The sequence below is a fragment of the Lissotriton helveticus genome, chromosome 7 (assembly GCF_964261635.1).
Source record: "Lissotriton helveticus chromosome 7, aLisHel1.1, whole genome shotgun sequence".
Classification (NCBI taxonomy): domain Eukaryota; kingdom Metazoa; phylum Chordata; class Amphibia; order Caudata; family Salamandridae; genus Lissotriton; species Lissotriton helveticus.
In genome coordinates, this window is record NC_136068.1 from 1199331186 (window position 1) to 1199356975 (window position 25790).

A 25790-nucleotide genomic window follows, 5' to 3' on the forward strand; every position below is an offset into this window, starting at 1 on the left:
ATCTACATTCACAAGAGCACCAGGGATTCGGTTTTATTTCCCCCTTCTGTGTTTTGAACAATTAGAGTAATCAACAAAATGTGCGGCTAGGTGTTCAAAGTACTTTGTGTGTAGCTCACTAAATCCCTCCTTGCCTCTCATATCATCTGAGCAGGACTGGATCTCGATCAAACAGGCTACTAGTTCCTGCTTGATGATGTTTAGTTTAATCTCATCCCTCAGGACCATAGGCCATTTGAGATGACGTTTATCATTAGTGGTAAGTAGCTCCTTTGAAATAATTTTACGCTTTGGGGCACTTAATGGTTTGCCTCAAGGAGATACTGACCCAAACATTGTGGATTATGATCGCTACAGTCATATCAATTAGGGTTGGCCATAGCCTAAGATTCACTACGATGTAATCAATACGACTTGCTCCAGTAGGACCAATAAAGGTTCGCTCTCCTCCTCTATCGGAGATTGTTCTCCCATTAGCAGTTTTTCAGCCTATATTCAATTGCCACTGCACTTAATTGTATGGCTTGTTGTAGAAAGGAGGGTCTGAATGAATGGTTATCCCCACTTTTTGCCTTGTGTTTTGCTGGTTTTTGACCAGTCTGACTGGGATCCTGCTAATCAGGACCCCAGTCTAGCTGCTTTTTCCATACAATGTATTGACATGTACCTAAATACACTCCAGATTGGATACCGGAGTACCATTTTAAGTCCTTAGTATATGGTACACATGTACCCAGGGCATAGGTACCCCAGAGGCCTCTCATAGGCTGGAGCATGTATTATACAACCCATGAAAGCCCATGCAAAATGGAACTGCAGGTCTGCCATTCCAGCCTGTGTTAGCTGGTGCATGCACCACTTACGTTAGATATAGGTTTACTATATCTGTAGGGCACTACACTTAAAACCTATAAGTCACTCCTATGTTCCTTGAGGTCAAGCTGCCCTCTCACCAAGTTGGAGGCCAGTATCCCTTGTGGGGACCGCTTAACCCGAACCTATTTGCACAGCGTACTATCGCAATTGCATATACTTGTTGGTGTTCCCCAACTTAATGCATTGGGCTGTCGATAGCCCAACCTCTGCGCACATTTCGTACAAAGGACATTTGCTTCCTTGCACTCTGTGCCCTGCAAGCTGTTTGGTAAAACTGCTAGAAGTCCCCTCGCGACTCCTGTGCCAACACCTGTGGGTCCAATGGAGGGACAATCCTGATTTCCTTGGGCTCCCCTAGTTGCTCCAGGTCTGCCCTGACTCCCCTTGCTGTGGAAAGTCCTCTGGTCCTTCCTGGGCCAGACCGCAACTTTTCTTGACCTTCTTCGTGGGTTGAAGTTGCCAAGGCTTGTGGTGCTCCCGCCAGACACCGACCCCTCAGCACTAAACATCCTTCGTGGGACAGCTTGTATCTGGCTCCTGGTCGCCTTCGACGTCTCCTGGTCCCTGCAAATACAAAGTCACGGTCTCCTTCTTCGCACCTGAAGCACCCGACATCAGCGGGCATTTGTTTACTCCTGAGTGACCCATACTCTGTCCCCTCTGTTTTCAGGTTACTTCCATCAAGAATCCACCTGCAGATTCCACCAGACACTTCTTCTTTACAGCAGTGGCATTTCCTTGAAGACTCCCATTGAGAACAAAGCTACTTCAGACCTATGCACCCAGGTTCCCTAGGATCGATAACTCTGGTACTTCGGTATCCACGGGTGGGGTGGCTCTCCAACCTATGTTCCAAATGGTTTCCTCGTAATCCACTGGGAAGGGTCCTTTAACTTTAAAATTGTAACCGCAACTCTCCCATTGAATTGTTCATAGCACATGGTTCAGTTCTCACACTGCACCCGTCCTCTGTGGGGTCCCTACTTACTTAACTTGGGTGAATCCTTGGGGTCCCAGCAATTCTACACATTTCAGACACTGTCTTGACTCGAGTTGTGGTGCTTAACCCACTATTTTAGTATATGGTTTGGTCTCCCCCAGGAGCCCACTGTGTATTAGTGCTACTTACGATTGTTTCTGTGCTACAGTATTGTGTGCTTTGTGTTTATCTGTGTGTAGCAGATACTGTGAGGTATTTAAAGCGTTATAATAAATATATATTCTTATACCTATGGTTTGGTTCTCCTTTCATTTGACCAATACAATAAGATTGCATTCTGGTAAAAAAAAAACCTGCTTAACATTCCTTCAAGACTAAGACTGAAGGCTGCTCTCCACAGCTACCACATGGAGAGTTTTCATAAGGTTACATTTGACCTCTTAAATCACCATACGGGTTGTTTGGACTGGTGCAAGGTGCCCACTTTAATTAGTGGACATCATATACCAGGCCAACTTCTCACACTGGTCGTGACCATTTCTTAATTGGGGGCAGATCAAGAGAATGAATAGACCACAATCTATCCTTTTCTTTAACCTCCTGAATGTTATCCTGGTCTAAGGGCTCAAAGGTCAAATTAGAGTCACAACCTACAATCAAAGGGTGAGGGACCGCCTCATATCAAGGAGTTCTTCTAGAATTTGAATGGTTGTCGGTTTACCCCCCCCCCCCCCCCATTCGCCCCTCACGCCCCTTTAGTAACTCTGGCATAGACGTTGTAGGTATCAAGAATAAAGCCTGTGTTGCCCTTCAATCAGACTGCTAGAATATCTGGGCTGTTAGATAACTTTTCAATTCTACAGTTTAGCGCAATATTGATTCAAATCAGCATTTCACCCGATGGTCGACCCGGTTTGGAGTTAATTTCAGGCGAATGGAAGGTCACATAGCCTGGCATAAATGTTGGCGTTAGGCTCCAGGTTTCTTGTAAAATACGTATGTCAAGGGAATTAATTAGCTTTACCCAGCGTGTAAGGCACAGTTTTCTTCTAACCCCAGCCACATTCCACTTTGTAAGTATTCCTCTCATCACACCTTTATTTAAGTGCATAACCAGTGGAGATATAGCCCAGGATGTAGATTAACCTGTTGTTCACTAGAGAATATGTAGTTGTATCCAACAAATTTGAACAATTCTTATATTGATCCAAGATTAAAGATAAGCTAGCTGCAGCACTAGTCTACATTCTACATCCCACATATATGGTTAGTTTTGACGATTCCAGACATTTGTATGTAAGTCTACAGTGAGAATCTGAGTATATTATTTTAATGTAATTTTCCAATTTTTAGAGACTGTTATGCTAGGATAACGGACTGCTAAGCAATCTGGGATAGCAGCATATGCTAGTTACTTAAGGCCAGCTTGAAACTAGGTAATTATGATGAATTAGGTTGCCTTCAGTCTGTAATCCTATGTAATTGGTTTGAAACAAGTGCTAGTATCATGAGATGGCAAAAGTGTTCTCAACCACTAGCATGTGTCTATTAAGCTTGCCTTTCTTAGATATTGATTTTTATCTCATTCAATAGATTCCTCAGGTTTCCAAAGCAGCGAGGTAAGATTGCATGGTTTTATTCTTGCCCAAAAATATTAAGTTGTAGCCATTAATCCTCACCGCTATGTAGTTCAGCCAAATGGTTAGGTATTTCAGGTCATTTATGAAAATGCATCACGCGTAGGCTTGTAAACATATTGACAAGTCGATCACTACAATTAGTTACTGTCAGCAGAACGAACCTGAGAATATGGCTTTCAATGCTTATCAAGATTAAACTCCAGTCTTATCGAGCAAAATTAAAATTAAAAATAGATGAGGGCCCAACTCTTGTTGAAATATCGAAAATATTGAATCAGAAGGCAACTAAAAGTGTCAGACTTGAACATGGTCACTCCTGGTTGCCTTTGAACAGAAATAGAAGGCGGCATTTGAATATGCATGGGGAAAAAAAGCATCAACTATGGGCCAAAAAACAATCACTGTGCTCCTGTTGTTTTGTTTTTTTAAGTAATCAATCAGGAAGTTTTAAAGCGCACTACTCACCCATGAGGGTCTCAAGGCGCTGGGGGAGGCGGGGACAACAGTTTCGTTCAGTCGAAGAGCCAGGTCTTGAGGGCCTTCCTGAAGGTGTTCAGGGGGGGGCGCATCGGATGTCGATAGGGAGCTCGTTCCAGGTCTTGGCCGCAGTGTAGGAGAAGACTCTTCCCCAGTTCTGGCTCTGTGGGCGCGCTGGATTTTAGCACGGGCGAGGTTGGTGAAGCGGAGGTTTCTTTTGGGTACATGGAAGATGATTCTCTCACTGAGGTATTGGGGTCCTGTGTTGTGGAGACATTTGTGGACGTGGGTGAGTATCTTGAAACTGACTCTTCTAGACAGGAAGCCAGTGGAGCTTCCATAGGTGTGCTTAAGTGTTATTGTCGGGGATGCAGAGGATGAGTTTGGCTGCGGTGTTCTGTATCGTCTGGAGCTTGCGGAGTAGATACTTGATGATGCCGGCGTACAGGGCGTTTCCGTAGTCCAATCTGCTGGTTATGAGTGCATGGGTGACTGTCTTCTTTGACGCGGGGAAGGAGGGATCCATTGGAAGGTCTTTCAGAGGATGCGGAGGGTGTTTAAGCAGCTGGATGCGACGGCGATGACCTGATTGTTCATGGAGAGGAGGAGTCTAGTACGATGCCGAGGTTTCTGGCATGGTCCGTGGAGGTCGGAGGGCTGCAGAGTCCAGTGGGCCACCAGATGGTGTTCCATGCTGACGGGTTGGTTCAGAGTACGAGGACTTCCGTCTTCTCCTAGTGGAGCTTCAGGCAGCTATTGCTCATCCAGGATGCAACGTCTCTGGAAGTTGAGTCAGGTGGTGATGGGGTCCTTGGTGAGGGAAAGGGTGAGTTGGGTGTCGCCGGCGTAGGATACTATGCTGAGGCTGTGCTGTCTGACTATGGCGGCAAGGGGAGCCATGTAGTTGTTGAAGAGGGTTGGGCTGAGTGATGATCCCTGGGTACTCCGCAGTTGATTTCCGTGGGTTCGGAGAGAACGGTAGCAGTCAGATTCTTTGGCTTCTGCCGGTGAGCAACGAGCGGATCCAGTTGAGGGGGGTCCCTTATATGCCAGCGTTGTGCAGTCTGGCGGCGAGTGTGCGGTGGGAGACTGTGTTGAATGCTGCTGACAGGTCAAGTAGTATCAGGGCTGCAGTGTGGCCTTGGTCGAAGAGGTTGCGGATGTCGTCCGTGGCGGTGAGTAGGGCGGTCTCGGTGCTGTAGAATCTAGATGGAGAGGGGTCAAGGATGGAGTTGTCTTCGATGAACTTTGTTAGCTGTGCGTTGATGGACTTCTCTGCAACTTTTGCCGTGAAGGGGAGGAGAGAGACGGGCCGGTAGTTCTTGAGGTCCGTGGAATATGCTGAGGGTTTCTTAAGCAGGGGTCTGACTTCTGCACGTTTCCAGTCATCAGGGAAAGAGCCAGTCCTGAAGGTGAAGTTGATGGGTTGTCGTAATTCTGGTGCGATGGCGGTGGTGGCTCTGTGGTAGATGTGCGGTGGGAAGGGGTCCATGGGGCCCCTCTCTCCCACAAATGGATGCTTTTCATGGTTGAGGTGGTCTCTTGTTGTGAGCGGTGTCCAGGAGGTCATGGTGGGCTGGCTGGTGTTACTGGAGGGAGCTGCGGTTGCGGAGTCAGATATTTGGTCATTGAAGTTGTCGTAGAGGTTCTTGTTTTTCAGGTGGAAGTATGTTCCGAGCTTGTTGCGGAGGTCCTCGGAGGGCATGAGGTCTGTAGTTTCGCTGGTGGGTTTGGTGAATCCTGGATGACGCTGAAGAAATCTTTGAAGTGACAGGTGTTGGTGAGGATTTTGTTGTGGATGAATGTTCTTTTGGTGGTTCTGATGTGTTGGTGGTATTCAGTCATTTTTAAATAATCATACATTGGTTTGTACACTTCTTGGCATGATTGGCAAGTGAATGCAGTGTCGGACTATCATGCAACCAGCCTAGTCTTATGCATAAAATAGGAACAGATGCAAAGGTGTGTTCCCTGCTTTGCAACTTAGCAGTCTACATGTTAACTATGTTTCTGTATACAGTAGGGTAACAATTTAAGTCCCTATACCTCTTTGTCTCTCTACGTCCTTCACAATGAGGGTTGCCAAATCACACCAGTCTTCTCCCAGGCCCAACCACTAGTCACCAAGAATAGTACAGCAAATAGGGTGACCATTCAGTCTCACATAAATGTTACAAGTGTGATCTAGGAAGGTTGGTTTCAGCTCAGGAGACCCTTTTTAGATGGCTACAGTTGAAAGAGAATGAAACGGTTGTGTAGGGGTAGACAGAAGGTTTTAACTCTGGAATAGGAGGAATTGAGAGCATGGACAAAACGTTCATCAATTCAAACTATTATCAGAGGGGTCTTTTCACTAGGGGGCTTTGATGGAGCTACTTTATAAGTACAAGTATATTAAAATATACTTCTTCTATAATTACCTTCTTACTTCTTGGGGTAAACTCAGCATCTTCTCCAGTTTCAGAATCCTTTCTGCGGCTGTTTAGAAATAGTCGTGTAAACCGCATCCTAAATTAATAAACAAGCGAGCATATCATTCGACATGTTAGCAACAGATTAGGGAAATATCAGCATAGTTGTGTGAAATCATACTGTACGATGCATGCAATATGTAAACATTTGTAAGAACCTCAAGGTCCCTTTCATTCAACCCTTAAAAACCATCAATAGTAACATTTTCCAGACTTGGCTGCCAAAGTAAAAATGTAGCAAGTTTTGAAATGAGAAACATTTGAACATTTCGAGATGGTACCAGAGTACTTAGTCCAGTTGGTCAAAGCTTTTTAAGAAATGCTTCGTAGAAGAGTAATAAGTATCACGAGAAAGACATTTATTTTGTTAGAATATGGAGATAGGCACTATTGTTTTGAGAATAGTTAACAGTTTAGACAATATTGAAGTGTTTTCGGTAGGACATTACATCCAGGGAAGACTATAAGGTAATAGTAAAGTAGTATGTTTATCCTAAAAAAAAGTTGGTTAGAAAAGGAGCACACCAATGGGGACGTAAGTAGGTGAGACGCATTTTGTATGCCAAATGGGCCAAGTGAGAGGAGAAGACCACTATGGTGATGAAAGAAAATGTAGGATAAGAATAATGATCATTGTTCACACAGTTGAACTAAAACACACACTTAAAAAGATCAATCATTTCTCAAACAATCCAGAAGACTGACAACAGGCGTAATAACGTAATGCGCAATGTTTTTCATTCTAGTAACCAAACAAAATGCAATAAAATTTAAAGGTCATAAAAACAACCTTTACTTTGAACTTTGATTGAATTCTAACATTCATCAGCTCTGACGACTTATTAGAGAAAACAACTGCACTCACATTAATAATTAAAACATTTACCTTATTGGACTTTGGATTTCAGAAGATATGATCATCTCAGACTTGTACACTTTACTTTTTCTCAAAGATCGTCTGTTAAGCTTTGGTGTAGAAACTTGTGAAGGACCATCAAACATATTTTTAAATGCAGAAGGTTGAATACTGCTCACTTTAGGTGTGGAGACTTGTAATGGGCCATCTGTTGGTGGAGTCTTAGACGCATCATCTACTTGCATCTTAGTTGGAGTCTTACTTTGGGATGTGTCTGGGGTATGCTGCCGTGAACTTCTCCTCAAAACAACTCCACATTTCTCTAAAACTGGAGATTTGTTTTTGTTTAAACTGTCACCTTCAAAGACTGTGCTTGTGTCAACAATTTCACTTTGCTGGTTTTTAGAAGTATCATGAGGTCTGCTTTCAGTTTCTGCTTCATTGGATAGTTCAACTTTCTTTCTTTTTTTCTTGAACGCTTTACTTTTAACATTTCTTTTATTAAATGTTTCAGGAGGTGGCTGAACAGAGTCATCAGAAACAACTTTAGCAGTTTTTTTAGTTTTTTTCTTGCTTTTATTTGAATCTGTCAAGCTCCCTTCATCAATACTGGTTTTCTCGTTCAAAGATTTGTTATTAATTTCAAGAGGCTTTCCAGCAGCTTTCTTTTGGGTAGTTTTTCCAGTATCCAAAGAGGGTTGCCTAAAAGCTTTCATAAACTGTTTTCTTTCTTCTACAGTGCTCTTTGATTTTACTGACTCTGAACCACCAACTTCCAGCACTGCCAGTTCCAAATCTTCCTCTTCAATAACAACATTTGATTTTCTTTTCAGTAGCATTTGTTGAGCCTGTTCTTCACTGGTAAGAGACTCACATTCTGTTTTTAATTGTATATTTTTCGGCAAAAAAATTGAAGCTATCTTTTTTTCAGGCTTTTTGTGTTTCAATTCACTGGTAGATTTTGGAGGAGAGGAATGAATTTGCACAAGAACAGTCATTGTTTTAGTACACAGTGGGTTTTTCTCAGTCGGGCTACTGCTTTCATCCGCGTCATTACACTCAGCAGGCTTCTTAAGCACCGAATCCTGAGCTACACAACCATGCTCTGCTTCACTTTCTTGGTCTTTTATAAAATCTTCAAATGAAACTGTTACAACACTATCATTGTTTAACCTGGAGGTTTCATCTATGTTAACTTCCAAGCTTGAATCTGTTAAAGTGCTTTTGTTTTGAATGAGTGAAGACGAAAGCAGTTCTAAACTATCAGGTTTGTTTTTCACTTCTTTAGTCCGCTTGTCCTCAACTGGAGCAGTCTCACTGTCGAATTTTCTTTTCCTCGACTTCCTCTCACAGTTTAGAGAGCTTTGTATTGCTTTGGTTTTGCATGCAATGTCCGATACATCGCTCCTCAGCCCGAGCTGTTCCCCAACTTCTGCCAGTACACTTTCATTACAAATTTGAGCAAGCAAGGCAGCAGTGTCACTACCCATAAAGCCAACACTCATACAGGTCACTTCAGGGTCCTGGCTTCGACGGCTGACGTCCGTAATGTTTTCCATAGCAGAATGGTGCTCAGACTGCTTTAAATCGCTTAATATGGTCTCTAAATTCCCGTTCTTCTTTCCTCGTCTTTTTCGCTTTAATTGCACCTGTGAAGTTGTTACAGGTGACTGGGGAGATTCAAGATTATTAAAAGACTTAACATTTTCAGAGGTTTTTCCATTGTTTTGAGGTAGATTAGTATCCTTTTTAGGTGGAGTGCTTTTTAAATTATCTTTGTTGTTCCTGGATTTTGCAGGGGAGAACACTCTATCAACACTTTTCAGCAAAGGTGAAAAATAGTTTGTTATTGTTTTGACTGGAAGATCATCATCTCTGCGCGGCTTTTTGCATGGCTGGGGAAAAAATGAAAACACGGAGCAAATCAATTATAAAAACACCTCCTAGTTTGCATATAAATTGTTTTCAAACAACATTTGCAGTCAAAGTTGGTGATACATAGATGCTTCTTACGAACCTACTATGCAACAGAACAATAGGAGCAATGAAGAGGATAATACACTACTTTTAAGATTTTTAGTGGTCTCTCGAGTCTGAAAACAACCGGTGATCTAACAAAAAAAGCAGGGTTCAGAGAAAAATCCTATCACATTGCCAAACCAAATTACAAAGGATTTAGGCATACAGATTAAATAAGCATTTAAAATATAAACTGCATGTTTGAGATTCCAGAAAAGATTTTGACAAAAGAAGAATGCAACTTAAAAAGGCAGAAAAAATTCTCTAAGTACTTATGAAAAATAAAGAGAGTCAAATCAATTCACTTACGCAGTAGGACTCCTAATATATTTCATTAACATTTTTGATACTACCTCATCAAGTACATCTGTTCATTACACAACATTTAAAAGCGAATTTGCATAAAGACTGAGAATTTAGGACGATTCTGATGTTCTACTTCATTCAGAATACTAATGCAAAGAATTGTGCACATTACTTAAGGAAGGTAAAAAGGACATAATCGAACCAGAGAACATTTCGGACCACTCAATATTAGTTACCCAAAGAAATCGTGTCTTGTTTTGGCAAAACCTGAATGAACCATTAATTGACTCCCATGAGTGCGGTACGCTTAAGATTTTGTTTTTAAGTAATCATTATAGTAACCCTTCACTGACAGGACATTTGCACTTATCGGTACTGCAACAAAAAAAGACAATTGGTGTTAGCCTCAGGCCAATGTACTGGTGCAAACCATGCATAAATATTTGACTGCAGTCTGAAGATGTAATGAACAAGCATTGGCAAATCCATTAAGACTAGATTTGACAGTCAGTCTTTTGGCTTTGCCAATGCTGGTATAATTTTGCCAAGATTTTTGAAAACTTTATTGTGCAGGACCTCACCAACAAACAAAATTTTTGCTAAAAGCATACATCTAAAACTTAAACACACATTGTAGTAGTAGTTCTAGACTCTGAAGTACACAGAGTGTGGATATGACCCTATTGAAAGAGCACAATGCCCCCAACGCAAAGTGAAGTTAGCAAAGTGAAGTTAGCATACGCTACAGTGGGCGGGACTACTGCTCCATGCTTTGTGCTGTAGTGGATGGATGAAATATGTTAATTTGCAACAACAGAATAATGGATGAAGAGGACTGGCTAAGTCATTGATGCAAGTAGGTTATAATTTTATTAAAATCAAGAGTTTTTGGCTAACATACTTAAAAAGTGTCATTTTACAACACCTTTCCTCAATATTATGTAGTATCTCAAATAGTTTAAAAAACAATACTACTAAATCAAGGAAACGTTGCTGTAAAAGTCTAATTTAGCAATTCAAACGTATGTGTTTTTCTGAATGCAGTCAGCATATTCAATTACATAATATTAGCACAGATCACAAAATTGTTGTTACGGTGCACTGTTCGTTTGAGACCATATCAAATTTAAGCCTATATGCAAAGTGTAAATAAACACTATATAGTCTCTAATTCTGTATGATCCAACTATGCTTCTGGTGCAAGCCAGATCTTCCTTACTGTTGCTGACTAGAACGACACATTGAACATGACACTTGTCAGATATTTAGATTTGTTTTCTTTAAATAATGGTAATTCCCTCCAGTCCAGTTGTACTAGCTTTGGTTTACTTTGGGTTCAAGGTGCTCAAATGCAATGAATTGGGTGCGGTGTATTTTAGAGATTTGAAAAGCAACTGCAAGCAAATTACTGGTTTATGCTACCTGCCTTTTTAGGTTTTGCCTGGCGAAAGCTGCGCTCTGCGCAGCTTTTTCGCGCAGGCGAAAACCTAATGAGAACTGTAGTGTGGGTTTGGGTCGGCCCTCGTCATTCATTGGCTGGCTCCATAAATGGAGCATAGCCATTGGACGAGGGGCCTGTCCGTCAATGCCGGACCAGATTCGGGGGCGTTCCCGAGATTCTTTGGCTTTTGCCGACGTCACGCGACGTCAGCCGAAAGCCGGGAACGCCCCCGAATCTGGTACGGCACTAGTGGCACCCCGAGCGCTCTGCCGCCTCCTACTACGGTGCAAACGCTGCCTCCCTGATTGCCGCCGCTGCCCGGGGCCGAGAATAACATGAGGACCTCGCCGGGGCCGCGGAGAGCAAGAACGAAGGAGCTGCCCTCCCATTGGCTGAGGCGGTCGAGCCCCCTCAGTGCCGCTGCGCTAGGAGTGGTTCTCGAGCCGCCGCGTCATCGCTGGAGCCGTGCTGCGATTGGCCGCAGCTTCGTTTCGTTCCGGCATTGGCGGCTCCCGGAAGAAGCCTTGGAAACAGCAGCCCCGACACAGCCACAGGAGCGCTGGCCCCCCGCCCTGCAGCAGCCGTCGAGCAACACCGGCACCCGCAGGTAGGCGCCAGGCCCACTGGGGTGAGGGTGTGTGAAGGAAGGGGTTGTGTCTGACAGTCTGATGCTACCTCTCATCCCGACAGCCCCAGGGGGTGGGGTCTCTTCCTGTTACTTTTATGCTTGGGAACGCGGGGTTGGATGCTGGGGGAACTGTTGATGGGGTGGTCCGAGGGTTTGAAAAGTGTATTCAGGCCTTGCTTTTAAGAGTGGTGGTAGTGACACAAGATGCAGAGGTGGCTAGTTCTATCCTACCGCCGATAGGATGCTGAGCGAAGCAGCTGTAGGGTCAGAGTGCAGTAACGCGAGGGCAGCTGTCATCGAGGGAGTCATCCCCCTTTTCGTGCGGTGTTTCGGAATAGAGGGATCAAGCCCTCAATACTGCCTAGTAACGCAAGGTGTTGAGGCACAGTGGCCCACCCCTGTCAATGATTTCGTCGGACCCTCTGTGTACCGCTCTCTGCTGGTGATGCTGTGCACTGCGTCTCTTTTTTGGTGCACGATCCCTGATGCCGGCTGAGTTCAGTGATCGAGGGGTGCACAGTAGACAGTTGCTGCGGTGGAGAAAGCGACATGCACCACCTATATTCCCTTGCTCATCACACACAACGTGTAGTTCTGCTCTTCCAAGGCCCTACTTCTTCAATGGTTGCAGGAGGATACCGGTATGGATCTGTGATATATTTCTCCGGTGATTGCGGGATTCTGGGCCTGTGATAGAACCCGCCACCGCCCCCTCCCTTTTTGCTTTGCAGTCTGCAAACGCGGTGCAGCTCCGCGCATGGACCTGTAGGGGGCGCGCTCTGGCCCCGACTGCTGCCAAGCACACACCGTTTCCTACAGGGTATGTGCAGGCCGAGCCCAGCTCGCCTGCTGCACAATGAAGCATGCAAACGACCATGTAACCATCTACCGGCCTGGGATCTCGGCGGGCTCTGCTTTGCTGCGCTCGCACGCCCGTGGAGCTGCTTCATACTTAAAGCATCACTTAAGCCTAAACTCACCAAACTGCTACACTGAGACCCGAGTACTCGTTGCATGTGGTCTATACTCTCTATGAAGATGAACCATCAGTTCCTTTTTGGTACTCCGGCTTCACTTCACCATTACATAGAAAGTGACGTTTTTGACAGCTGAAGTCCAGTTTTTGACAGCTGAAGTCCAGCACGTGTTTATTGATCAACATTTCAGGCGCACTCCTCTAGGGGTAGGATTTGATAGAATGCTACTGCTCCGAGTGTAATCTTGATTTTGCTGCTGCACTGTCTTTATTGAAGATCGTTTCTAGTGCAGAACTAGCAGGTGTTATGCAATATTACGTTTAAGGGTCTTATTTTCTTTTACTTGGTTATTTTAATAATTCGGCTGACACGTAGAGGTTCTGTAGCAATATCAGACTCTAATTGTTTAACTTGAAGTTTTGTGTGATTTGTTTTCCTCACTTTAGAGTGCGCTGTGAAACCAGGTGCTTTCTATATGGGTTGTGCCATTATATTTTTTAGTACATCTCACGGTGAGCAAATAAAGTAGTTTGAGGGATCACCGCCACATTGCTCTTGTTTCTAGAAAGCAAGGGGTTGTCTTTTTCTTGTGACTTTCAGTTTGTTTTCATAAAACCATTTGTGCTCACCTTTTAAGTTAATCTTTTTTTAGATGTCTGTTATTGCTCTGCCGAATGCAATGAATGTCAACAGAAAATATCCACACTTGTATCAGTAGTACATTTGATCAAGTTAGTGACAATAATGCTAGATGAAACTTTTTGGGTCTCACAGGCGGAACGTTAGACTCTTGGCAGTTAACTTTGAATTATTGACCAACTAAAATATATTTTGTTTTCTCGAAACAATCTTGGGAGTTTCTCATTGTTGTTAGTAGTGTTTGTTTTTGTCTGTGCAGTATAACCTGGGACTGAACACTTTAGTGTTAATGTACAGAATTGTCAATGTCTGAGTCAACATGGCGCCAAGACATGGCAAGGGCTGTAAACGCAACTTGGAGTTCATTTAGGATTTGCAGTTTCACAGAGCATTCGGAAAGTATTCGTTTCACTATCCTGTTATGTTCGAATAAACTTGAGGCTGGAAGGTCTTCGTTTTTTACCACACACGTGTTGGGGATCGTATCTGTGGGTGTTTGTGTGTGTCATTTGCAAGAGAATAAGCTATTGGCATTGTAAATGACAATGCCATTTATTTATGTTTAAAAAAAACATAAATAAAAATAATGTCAAGAGCAATGCCAATAGCTCTAACTTTAACAAAGGCAAAACCATTGCATTGTAAATGCTTGTTTTGTAGGGTATCATTCCTGGGCTGTATAAGTTGTCCTACGTTTAGTACTGTGCACAAACTGCCAACTCACTACCCAACCAATACTACTGGATTGTAATACTTCCCTATGGACCACTTAAAAGGAATGTGTTGTAAGTCACCAGCCATCCTCTCTCCTTAAGCAGATTCTAGATAGTGATTAAAGTCTGTTTCTCCTTACCAGATATCCTTGGCCCAAACGTTCCAGTGTCTGTAGTCTGGTTGAGTGCAGTGTGAGAAAGTGCCATCTTTCTTGCACTGGTATGCCCCCACTTTTTTCTGAACTGCTGATGTGCTTTGACTGAGTGTTGCCTGGGTCCCTGCCAACCAGGTACCCAGGACCTGTGTTCCTTCCCTAAAAGCTGTGTTGAAATTAAAACCCAATAGGCATCTCTGGCCACCTGTCAGCCCCTAGTAAATGGTACCCTAGGTACCTAGGGCATGGTGACCAGAGGAGACCCCTGAGAACTGCAGCACTTATTGTGCCACCCTCAGGGGCCCTGTACCCTGACACCCACACACTGCCTTTGCAGGCTGAGTGTCTGGGTACAGAGCTAAACCAAGAGTTGACATGGCACACAACCCTGTATGCCATGCCCACTGAACCCACTGCCCTAGCATACTTCAGTCACCCCTCTAGCTGGGTGTCCTATGCCAGTGGTGTGGGCACAGGTGCATGAGCCCTGCGCCCCTACAGTACCCAGGGCCATTCCTGGGCACTGTAAGTGCAGTGATGCCATTAAGAGTATATGGTGCTGGGAGGTTGTCATTACGTACTCCACAGCACCATAATGGCTACACAGAAGACTGACAAGTTTGGTACCAAACTTCTCAGCACATTAAACCCGCACTGATGCCAGTGTGGGATTTAATGTAAAATCCACCAGAGGGCATCTTCGAGATGCCCTCTGAAAACCTAATCTACAATCCACGTCTGGGCTGAGTGGCTGCAGAGGCTGCCACACAGCAGACATGTTGCTGGACCCCTGGGTGGAGAGCCCCCCGCTCTCCTGGGCCTGCAACACTGCACATCCTGGGTGAGGTGCTAGGTCTCCTCCCCCAGGATGGGCAGGGGGAAGCTTCAAAGGCATGCCGCCTCTGTGAGCTTCCCCAGACCATTTGCTGTACCCAGCAACTGGCCCCCACCAGTTCTGACCCCCACTCTGGCGGGAAGACTGGCGGGAAAAACTACGTCAGGATGGGGGTGTGCCAGCCTGTGCCAACCCCACCCCTCAGGTGGGGGAGACGAGGTGAAGCACGACCCCGGGCTCAGGCCATCTTGAAGATCGGGAGCCCTGCCCAATCCCAGCTAGGCTCCTGCCCTCCTCCCACAGGAGAAGAGCAGGCTAGGGGTGTACCCACCCCAGGACAGGGACCTATTGGTCCCTGCCCTTGCCCTACCTGTAACGCCCCTAAATTCAGTATTTAGGGGCTTCCTGGACCTTCCTTCCTCAGATCCCGATACCAAACGAAGAAAGAAGATCAAGAATATGACGACCCGCCACGCAGCTGCTAACAACAGGACGACAACAACTGACTTAGCCCCAGCCCTACCGGCCTGTCGATCCTGGAACCTGCTCCTGCCTAAATCCCGGCGACTCCTGCAGACAGCAACCTTGGGACGCCCAGAGGACCTGCCTGCCTTGACCCTCTTAAAGACTGGGACTCCCATCAGCAGAGGCTCTGCTGCAACAACCCCCCTGGTGCCAGCCAGGAAGCTCCGGACCAGCCCACTCTGCACCCGCCGAGCCCGGCCCGTGCCTGAGTGATCCAAGACCACGAGGACGTCCCCCCGGCGAGTGGGACCCGAAGTCCAGTGACCAAAGACCCTCCTCGACGAACCAGACGACGCCTGCAGACTCAGAACCCGCCCCCCCAACCGCGACCAGCTGAGGGTAAGCTTTTCCGACACCCAAAGACACCCCTGCACCCGGTGCCCTACAGCCCGTTGTGCCTCCCTTTGGGGTACCTACCTGTGCTCCAAGATCCCAACTTACCTCTCGACGTGCTGGTCGCCCCTGGAGAGTCGCCGCCCCCGAGCCTGCAGCCTTTATTCCCTTTTGACCTTTTTCATTGCATAACATTGAGCACCCAACGGCTCAAAAGCATCCTGCACCCAGCCTAACTACCTCTGAACCCGGCCGCCCCTGCGCCGCTGAGGGTGAACCAACTGTACCTACCTGACCCTGGGGGACCCCTGTGTCTATGCCCAGAACCACAACTTCACCAGTCGAGTACTCACCAGGAAACCGGTAACTCCCTTACCTGCCATTGAATAACATTGACTGGTTTGACTCGAAAAATCTTATAAGTGTCTACTTTTGAAAACTTTAAATATTCATATAAAATCATCCGAATTCCGAAATACTCACTTGTGATCAGGAGAGGAGCCAGTACTGTACCTTGTAGCCCAGTGCTGAAAGGCAGAAGTAATCCCTAGCGGGTTTACTAGTAACTTGTATTTTCTCCTAAGGAATCCATTGTCTGCTTTCTATGAAATTTCTTCAAAGTGTCTACTTTTGAAAACTAGAAATATTCTTTAAAAATCATACGAAATACTGAAACGTAATTACTTACCTGTTGAGTTGAGACCCCAGTTCTGGTCCTAGGAGACCAGTACTGGATTACAAAAGTAACGAGATCGTACTTTACCTGTAACCTGAATTTTCTCCCATTGGATAACATTGCCAGATTTCTGTTGAAAAGTTTTTAAGTGTAAACTTTTAAAATAGCTTTTTTTCTGAAAAATCACTACAATACCTAAAACGTTTTTGCTAAACTGTTTTCAGCTTAGACCCCAGACCTGAACCTAGGAGCCAGTCCTGGAATTACCAAGTAATCTACAAAGTAATCACCTGTGTTTTATAAAAGGAAATCCATTGAGCTCAATGCTAAATTGTGTGTAGAATTGTGTTGCCTACTGCAACCCCTGTACCAATTGTCTTTACAAAGTTTATTGCCTTTCTGCAAAGTACTCATCTGAGACCTCTCATATTGAGAACAGTATATTTTTGATGCCTGTTGGTTCTAGAAATAAAACAACTATATCTTTTGATATAAAAACAATTGGCCTGGAGTTCAGTCTTTGAGTGTGTGAAACCTTTTGCTGACTGAGTGTGTACAACAAATGCTTTACACTGTCCTCTGGTACTGCCTTACTGCTCGACCAAGCTACCACTTTAGAGAGTAAGGTCACACCTGGCTTTAACCTCTGTTATACCTCTGGGGTTTGTGGACTCTATACACACTGTACCTTATTCTGGTCCAGCATATTTAGAGCCACTTTCTCACATGCAGAGATAACCAATTGCTGCCCCGTTGTCAAGAAACACTCAATCTATGGACCAGATGTTGAGTTACTCTAAGCATTTAGATCACAACTTCAAAAGCCACAGACCTTTGCCAAACAGTCATTCATCATGGTTTTAGATTTCTTTACACATGACTTATTATTTAATTTCAGTGCCATCTTAGGGTGGTTTGGGGTGCTGAGAAAGATATTTTGAGAATCCCTTTTCAGAACAACTTTGTATTGATTACAGATTTTCAGCTCATTTCAGCCCTAGTGATGCCAAACAGTATTCATTTATACAAAAAACTTTCAGAAACTAGGGCATGCAAAAACAGTTTGAAGCTCAAGCTGCCCAGCATCAATCAACTAAATAGTACCAAAAGAAAACGTTATCTGGCCAATATTGATAATGCCATTTCTTTTTTTAGTTTGGGTCTATATTTTTTTTTATTGCCTTGCAACCACAGTATTTTACATTGACTTCGAATCGAGTACTGAGTCAGTCGGTACCTTCTATTGCAGGAAAGTCAGGGTAAAGGAGACTTTATTGATGTTTGGTGCACAATATTAAAACAAGACGTATGTGTATGGTAGTTAACATTGTATCCAATTGCTGGATAGTCATTATTACAAATAAACCCCACTTCACCACTAGCATTCTCATTGCAATAGTAAAAATCAAACACTGCTCAGAGGATTTTCATGATTCCATTGGTGAAATCTGATCATTTTCTCCTGTATTCTCCTCCCTTGCCCTTTCCTTCAACTCCTCCATTCAGACAGTCCTGTTGAGACAGTGACCATAACTCTGCCAAGTGGAATGGACATAGAGAAACAGGAGAAGAGTAGAGGCGTAAAGAGAAAGCTGTAGCGAGAGAGATAAGGTACAGGTAGAGGGAGAGAGCGACAGATAGGTAAGGAAAGTAGTAAAGTATGGTACATAGAGGAAAGTGAGGTTGCATAAAGATACAAGGTAGAAAGAAAAACAGCTAGGGAGAGAGGCAGAGATAAGGAAGAGGTAGATGTATAGAGAAATGAGTGGGATACACCAGGGGTGAAGAAGAGAGAAAGTTAAGTCTGAAATAAAGGAAAGTTAGAGACATATAAAGGAAGGCAGAGAGGTGAGGTAAGACATACAGAGAGAAGTAAAGGAGAGCGATATACAAAATTAGAGGTTTACAAAGAGGTCAGTTGAATACAGTACTGAAGGAAACAGAAAAGAAGAGGAGTTAAGGATAGAAAGACAGATGAGGAAGGTAACTTAGAGAAAGCAGTGTGGTTAATACAGCATTAGAGGGTGCAGAGACAGAGGTGAAGTAGAGATGTACAAAGAGAGGTGAACTGAAGGGGAGCCGAAACAGACCGATGTAGAGAGAAATGGGAGAACATGGATAATGATGGAGAAAACAGGTGAAGGAAGATTAAGCAGTAATGAAACAGGAGCGAGGTGGAGTAAGTGATGAGGTAGTATTACCAAAGGAAGAAACACTGAGGGGTTAAGTAGTGAGATAGTGAACAAATGGTGATACAAATTGAGAGGTTGGGCTGTGAGAGATATATGGGGTACACAAATGAGGTAGTGAGAGATGTGAGGCAGACAGTGCAATGAGGTATAGAGAGAGTGTAGTAATAAACTCAAAAGGACGTGATATAGTTGAGAGAAGTTTAATCTTGAACAGCTACACAGCAGAGACAGCAAAGAAGATGGCAGGACTGCTTTCTCTGCCCATTCAAAACATAGAATCTAATGACAGTGCATCCAGGCAACCACTAACATTCTACATGACAGAGCCTGGAATGCAGTGAACATTAACTAAACACACTGTTAAACATCAACAGGCTAGAGAACTATTGAGAAAATATATAGAGAATATAACATATCCTCTCTTCTCTATAAAAAAAACATATAATAAAAAGAAATCAAAACCACACTGGATAATCTCCAAATTTTACATGAGGTATCTTTTAGGAATAACCTTAGATCTTGTGCTCCTCCTAAGAGGAACTTGAAGATCAACAATCTTGGAAGATACAAGTACATCTGAAGAACACAGATTAACATTTTTACCTTAACAACTTTTCCTACATTCCACCGGTTGCCTCCCTCAACCTGTACAGCATTTTTTCCTACCCGGGTAACCAAGATAGGAGAACCAAACTTATTCTCACCCTTCTTAACATGAACGGAAGACTTAACACAAACAAAATCCCCCACATGTACAGGTACAATTTTAGCAGATTTCTTCGCGTCAAACCAAGCTTTTTCTTTAGATTAAGAAACCAAAACATTTTCCTTTACAACTTTCATAAGACTGCTAACATCAGGAACAGACCTTATCCACTTATTTATCCACGCTGGTTTGAAACTAGTGTTTGCTTTTCTCCCTCTCAATAATTCAAATGGAGATATTTTAGTCATAGAGTGTGGAGTGGTCTTCTAGAACCAAAGCATGCTATGTATGGCGTTAACATCAGAGTTAGATGATCTAGTCCATCTGATGCAGTCTCCCACAACCCTATTCATGTGTTCCACAAGACCATTGGATTGTGGATGATACAAGGAACTTTTTACATGCTTGATGTTGCATGACTGCAAAAAAGATTCAAACACTGTGCCATTATTCGTCACCAATGTTTCGGGAAAACCTACCCGTATAAAAACGTCCTTTAAGAAAACTATCACACTTGAAGAGGAAATTTCTTTAAGAAACTTTAACTCAGGCCATTTGGATGAATAGTCTATTAATACCATAATGAAACGATAGCCACCTGGTAAAATTTCTAAAGGACCAATAATGTCCAACACCAACTTGGCCCAAGGTACAGAAGGACATTCAATGGGATGAAGAGGGGGAATTGCAACTATGTTGTTTGTGAAATCTTGTTTTTAGTTTTGTAATTGTGTCTTGGTATCATCAATATCATCCCCAGGAAGATGAGTAACTTCAGGAAGAGGTTTGAAAATGGACCTCTCTTCGAAACCTAGTGAGTGAAGAAGAAACAGAATTTTTTTCCGTTCATTACTAAATCTAGAAGCACCAATGGCTCTGAAGTAGGTTTGAAATGCATCGAACCAAACCTGCCATCTAATAGGAGGTTCTCCAGCAGATTCGAGAAAAGAAAGAAGTGGAGTTACCGATTGCATGTACTTTTAAAACTTAAAACAGGAAGAAAAGTTACAAAGTTAACAAAACGTAGTCAAACAAAAATAAAATGTGAAAATCAGAATGTTAAGATCTGCTAGAAAAAAAAATGCTGTGCAGATCACCGTGTATTTAAGCAGATAATACTCAAGTTGAATTTCTTTAAGTGTGCGAATGACTGTTGTGGTCCCCTTGAAATGAATAAAAAAAATATTGAAGCTGCCTTGTTATAATAGTCAAACTTGAAACCAAGTAAAGTATTTTTGAAGGCAAAGAAAATCGAGTCTGTTTTTCTAAAACAATAACAAATAAAAATAGTCTTTTTAGCCATATTGACACTGTAGAAGTTGAATGAACTACGAGCTTTTAGCGTGTGTAAAACAAAGCATAAAGTATTGTATAGCTTTTCCACTCTACGATTGCATTTTGAAAAAGAGCAGGCCGTCAGCATGTTGAACAGAGCCGAAAAGTATTTAGAGTTGTGTTGCTAGGCTATGCTTCTAACGCGTTTGCTGTGGTTCGCAGACACCGTTGTGGCGCGCTTGAGGGACGTCACAAGAAGGGTGATGAGGAAGTCAGGCATCATGCGCGTGCATATGCCTGAGAGGTTAGGCCGCGTTTCAAATAAGGCCTCACTCTAGGCTTGCGCGATAATGCGGAGCTCCGAGAAACCACAAAACAACACAGTCAAGTGCTCAATGTGAACGGCGTGAAGAGCGCTAAAAGGTAGGATTGGTTGAAACTTGTAAACAGCTCCTTAATTTATCATTCGTTTTGCCGTTCACGTATAAGCGGAGTGGGAAAGCCAGCATTAGAATATTAAAGGAACAGACTTACCGCCTGTTGTAACTTGAAGACTTGAGACTAGTTGATGTAAACAAAAAGCTTGATGTACACGTTGAGTTCGTATTGATGTGCACGGTTGAGTTCGTAGTGAAGCTGTGTGGCAGGAATCGTCGCCACATAAATTGTAGTAATAAACTCAAAAGAATGTGATATAGTTGAGATGAGTTTAATCTTGAACAGCTACACAGCAGGGACAGCAATGAAGAAGGCAGGACAGCTGAATCCCAACTGCTTTTTATGCCCTTTCAAAACATAGAATCTAATGACAGCGCATCCAGACAACCACTAACATTCTACATGACCGAGCCTGGAATGCAGTGAACATTAACTAAACACACTGTTAAACATCAACAGGCTAGAGAACTATTGAGAAAACATATAGAGAATATAACAGAGAGGCAAGGTACGGTATGTTGAAGTACAGGGCTGGGAGGGAGCGGTGGCGAAGAAAAAGAGGACTTAACTGGAGATGTAAGACCGTGGTAAAGTAGATACAAACCAAACAAGAGCTTTGTGCCTCACTCTCACACGTGCAGAGTGCCAATCTGGCAGTATGACCCATAACCAAAATTAGTGAATGCCCAACTATACAACTTGCACAAAATTAGGAGCCTATGCCTGTGGTGTAAAGTCCTGCTCAAACTTTAGACTCTTAAAATCTAAGATGAGGAGGTAAAATCTGGCCCTTCTAAAGTTGTGTGTTTTCTTCTCATGTTTCCTACTAAGGTTGCTCTTCTAATCATTCTCTCACTTATTGGGCATAAAACGTGCTGCAATAGGAACAATAAATAACTTTTAAATAATGTATGAATCCTGATCATGTCAATAATTGGGACTGCTACTCCAAACGTTACTTTGCTAATTCGAAGTTATTTAACCAAGTTGGCAGTATGTGATTATTATCATCTGGATTACTTGGCCTTCTGTAATAACACTCCATTTGTGTCAACAGATAAACCTCACCACTACCCCTCTGACTAGGCTGGCATAATGTAGACGCAAATATGTTCAACCCTTCCCACAAAGAATAAGTGATAGTTAGCAGACTTTCACTGTGCAGTAAATCTAGATCCGTCATCCAAGCAGAAGCAAATTGGGTGCACCTCTTAAACAGGCACGGAAGTAAAGATACACCATACATATAGTTAGCTATCACTATGTTCACAGCAGCACACTTATCAAAGAAACAATATACAAACACTGAATACAATGCATAAGGCAGCACTTTCAATAGCCACCTGTTATAATGTATGAAGAGACATGCTGCTCAGTGATTATTGTCACAGCGATTGGAATGTGTGAATTAGTGGAATCTTCGTGCAGCAGTGGTGACATTTACAGATCAGCAGGTGAGGGAGCTCCATGTACACGGCTGCTTAGGAAATAAACATAATTACCTTCCTACAACATCTTGGGAGTTAACTTCAATTTGGCGATGAGTGTGTGCCATAAGTGGAGACCAGCTACGTGGAAGCGGGACCCAGCGGGGAAAAATTTCCTGCAAGGATGCTATCATGTGTTTAAACAGTCGGTTGTCCACAGCAGTGCAATGTGTACCAGTTTTCACAGGGGAATTGCGGGCAGTGAGTACTGGATTTCACCCTATTTACTTATGGTGTGGGTATTTGCGCCTAACTATCGTCAATATCGGGGCACGAGCCGAACCAGCATTATGGAATGCGCGGAGGAGACCAGAGCGTGGGGTTCGGCACGTGCTGCATTTGTTTACAGTTCATGCTGAGAGAGAAACGTGGGCAATTAAGAGCACACCACGAGAAAGCGCACTAAGTTACAGAAACTGTTGCGGGAGAACGTGTATGGTATTACTGAGAGGAACCTTTAGGGGACCAGGATTAGGGAGGCATCTGGGAGTGGATGTGGAGAAAAATCTGTTTTTAATGATCGGAGCAACGACAATAAAAAGACCAAACATTATGCAAACGGTGAAAAAGGATCAACATTTTCTGCACCGGCATTGTCCATAAACATAGAAACAGGACTAAGAGTTTTAACCTGATCTAGAGTGAATAACACATTTTACAGTGCGTATCCCTTCTGGTACCTCAATTGTCCTGGCACAAACTGGTTCACCTACAATCGAATGGAGGCTGCCATCAACCAGCTGGGGCTACGACAGCTATAGGAACTCCCAGGGGCCCCGGCATGCTTAAAAAAAAGCAGTAAACAAGACTATCAGGAAAGAATCACTCTTGCAGGATAAAGGGTCCCTAGTGGAGCGTGCATACGGCTGGCTTACGATACAATCCTATATTAAACCCTTGCCTCAAGGATACCTCCAGACTGGCTTCTCAAAAAAAACAAAAGAGAAATGTTTTAAATTGCGCCTAGGGCTGCTACCCTTGGCAAATCATCTACACCGTTGGTTACAGGCCCAGACACCAGTAAAGTGTCGTCTTTGCGGCGAAGGTGAAGAAAACATAGTGCATCTGATAACCATTTGCAGGGTACTACTACAAGATCGACGGGATCTCCTGAGACCGCTCTTTAACATAAAACGGATTCGGTCATGCAAGCAAGCGGTACTGGCATGCTTTAGCGATGATGATATCCAATTGAGCTGTCGGATGGTAAAATTCTTAGCAGCGACCGAAGCTCGACTCAAAAACAAATAGAACCTCACGGAGACAGGAGTACGGATGCAGAGGAGAACACACTCTCATGACCTATTTAAGGAAAAGCTCCTGAATATCCCAGCGAAGAAAAAGGAAGAACAGCATTGGCATTTGGAGCTTTTTGATCCAAGACATTACATCTCAAGGGGCGACGATCGCGATTTTAAAATCACTCTGTTAATGAATATTTTTTGGTATCCCATGTTTAAAACTTTTGATGGTTCGAAACTACGATAGCTTAAGATCATGTGGTGGGTTGTCTCATGTCACCCCCTTGCACCAAAGGTTCTAATAACTAGTCGGGCAGAAAGGGAGATCGAGCGTGATTAATTTACTCCGGGGTGGGGGGGGCTAACTCTAGCTCCTCTGCAACAACTGTCAATGCCCTTTCTTGTAATAAGTCCCCCTCATTGTTTTTGGCCTCTGCCAGGCCTATTCCGGCAAGGAACTCTGTTTTTTATAAATATATGCAATTCAAGTATTCTTCGATTCTGAGCAAAGACCCTCATGCCAATTTTTCAGGCACTGCATCCTCTTTTAAGGATAACTGTGGAATTAAGTACCCTCTACCTCTGAGCCAATGCAGGGCTGAGATGACAAGATGACTAACCTCAGAAATACTTCAATCATGCCTTGTTTTTTTTTGTTTTTTTCTCTTTTTTCTTTTAATATATCTGCAAGGCAACCTCGCATATATAGATCTGGCTAATTGCTCTGAAGACCAGAACAGCCTCATTTGTGCACTGAGCAATGAAATCGTTCCAACGGCCCCCTGGTCGCCTTATTAAGGCTTTTAACAATCCGTACGAATGGTACTCTACTCCCTTCCCAACATCCCCTATAGTAGAAAGGGTTTTGGCAGGGGAATTTCTGAGCTAGCCTTTATGTTTATCTGAGGCTCATAAATTATTAACCGCATGTTTTATAGTTTTTATCTTGTATTCTGAACAAAAAGCCTTTTAGAGTTGAACTATTATTGTAATTTGTTGCCCTCTCTTTTTTAGCTTGAAACTGCGTAAAAATGGAAATTTTTTGTAATGGTTTAATTAACTGTACATTAAAGTTTACTTACTTACCGTCAATCGAATGGGAGGAGTGGATTGGAAATGTTGAGAACTATCTAGAAGCCATTGAAGGGTTGAATATTCAACCATCAAGGAAAAGAGCATTACTGACTAATACATTGGGAAAGGAAGGTCTTCAAGTTTCTGGCTGCAACTTCAGGAGCAGACAATGGAGAAATCGCAGATACTCGTATGGAAACGAAAAAAAGACTGGAGGTGTATGTTGTAAAACAAATGAGCATAGTTATGCAAATGCATGAATTTTATACTCAACATCAGAAAATTCATGATTTGGTGGATCAATTTGTGACAAGAGTATGGGAAGTGGCCATAACATTTGACTTTGGAAACATGACTGGTTAAATGATTTGGGATCAGTTAAATGCACAGTGCAGAAACATAAAATGTTGCAGGAAAGGTTATGGCCTGCAAGAAATCCTAGATTTCAAGAACCAATAGGTATTGCAAAAACAGTTGAAGAATCTGCTTTATTTATTAGGGAAATGCAACAAATTGAAGCCAGGAAACCGGAGAAAGTAAATGTGGTAGGAAAAACAAAATATGTTACTGTGAAATCTTCTACGGACATGGATGTTAAAAACAAAAAGGTTTTGCAGAGAAGGGAAAGACACGTCAAGTAATGTATAGAACAGTTTTAGGTATAGAAATTGTTAGATTTGGGGGTCTCTAGCTGGCAGAGGTAGGTACCTTATACCAAATAGAGACCCTTGAGTCTAGTCAGGGTAAGGGGCTACACTCCTAAAATAACCCCTGCTCACCCCCTTGGTAACTTGGCACTAGCAGGCAGGCTTATCTCAGAGGCAGTGTGTAAAGCATTTGTGACCACATACAGTAACACAGTGACAACAC

At 43.3% G+C, this 25790-nt stretch overlaps 1 protein-coding gene across 1 annotated transcript in view; it reads right to left on the reverse strand.

Annotated features, from left to right (window-relative positions):
• ATAD5 (ATPase family AAA domain containing 5) overlaps nucleotides 1-25790 on the reverse strand; it is a 440833-nt gene that overhangs the window by 410875 nt on the left and 4168 nt on the right. Inside the window, exons 2-3 of the mRNA XM_078654387.1 lie at nucleotides 7291-9155; nucleotides 6354-6441 (exon numbers count right to left, since the gene is read on the reverse strand). Of these exons, the coding sequence (XP_078510513.1) occupies nucleotides 6354-6441; nucleotides 7291-9155 (1953 nt within the window). The remainder of the gene's footprint in view (nucleotides 1-6353; nucleotides 6442-7290; nucleotides 9156-25790) is intronic.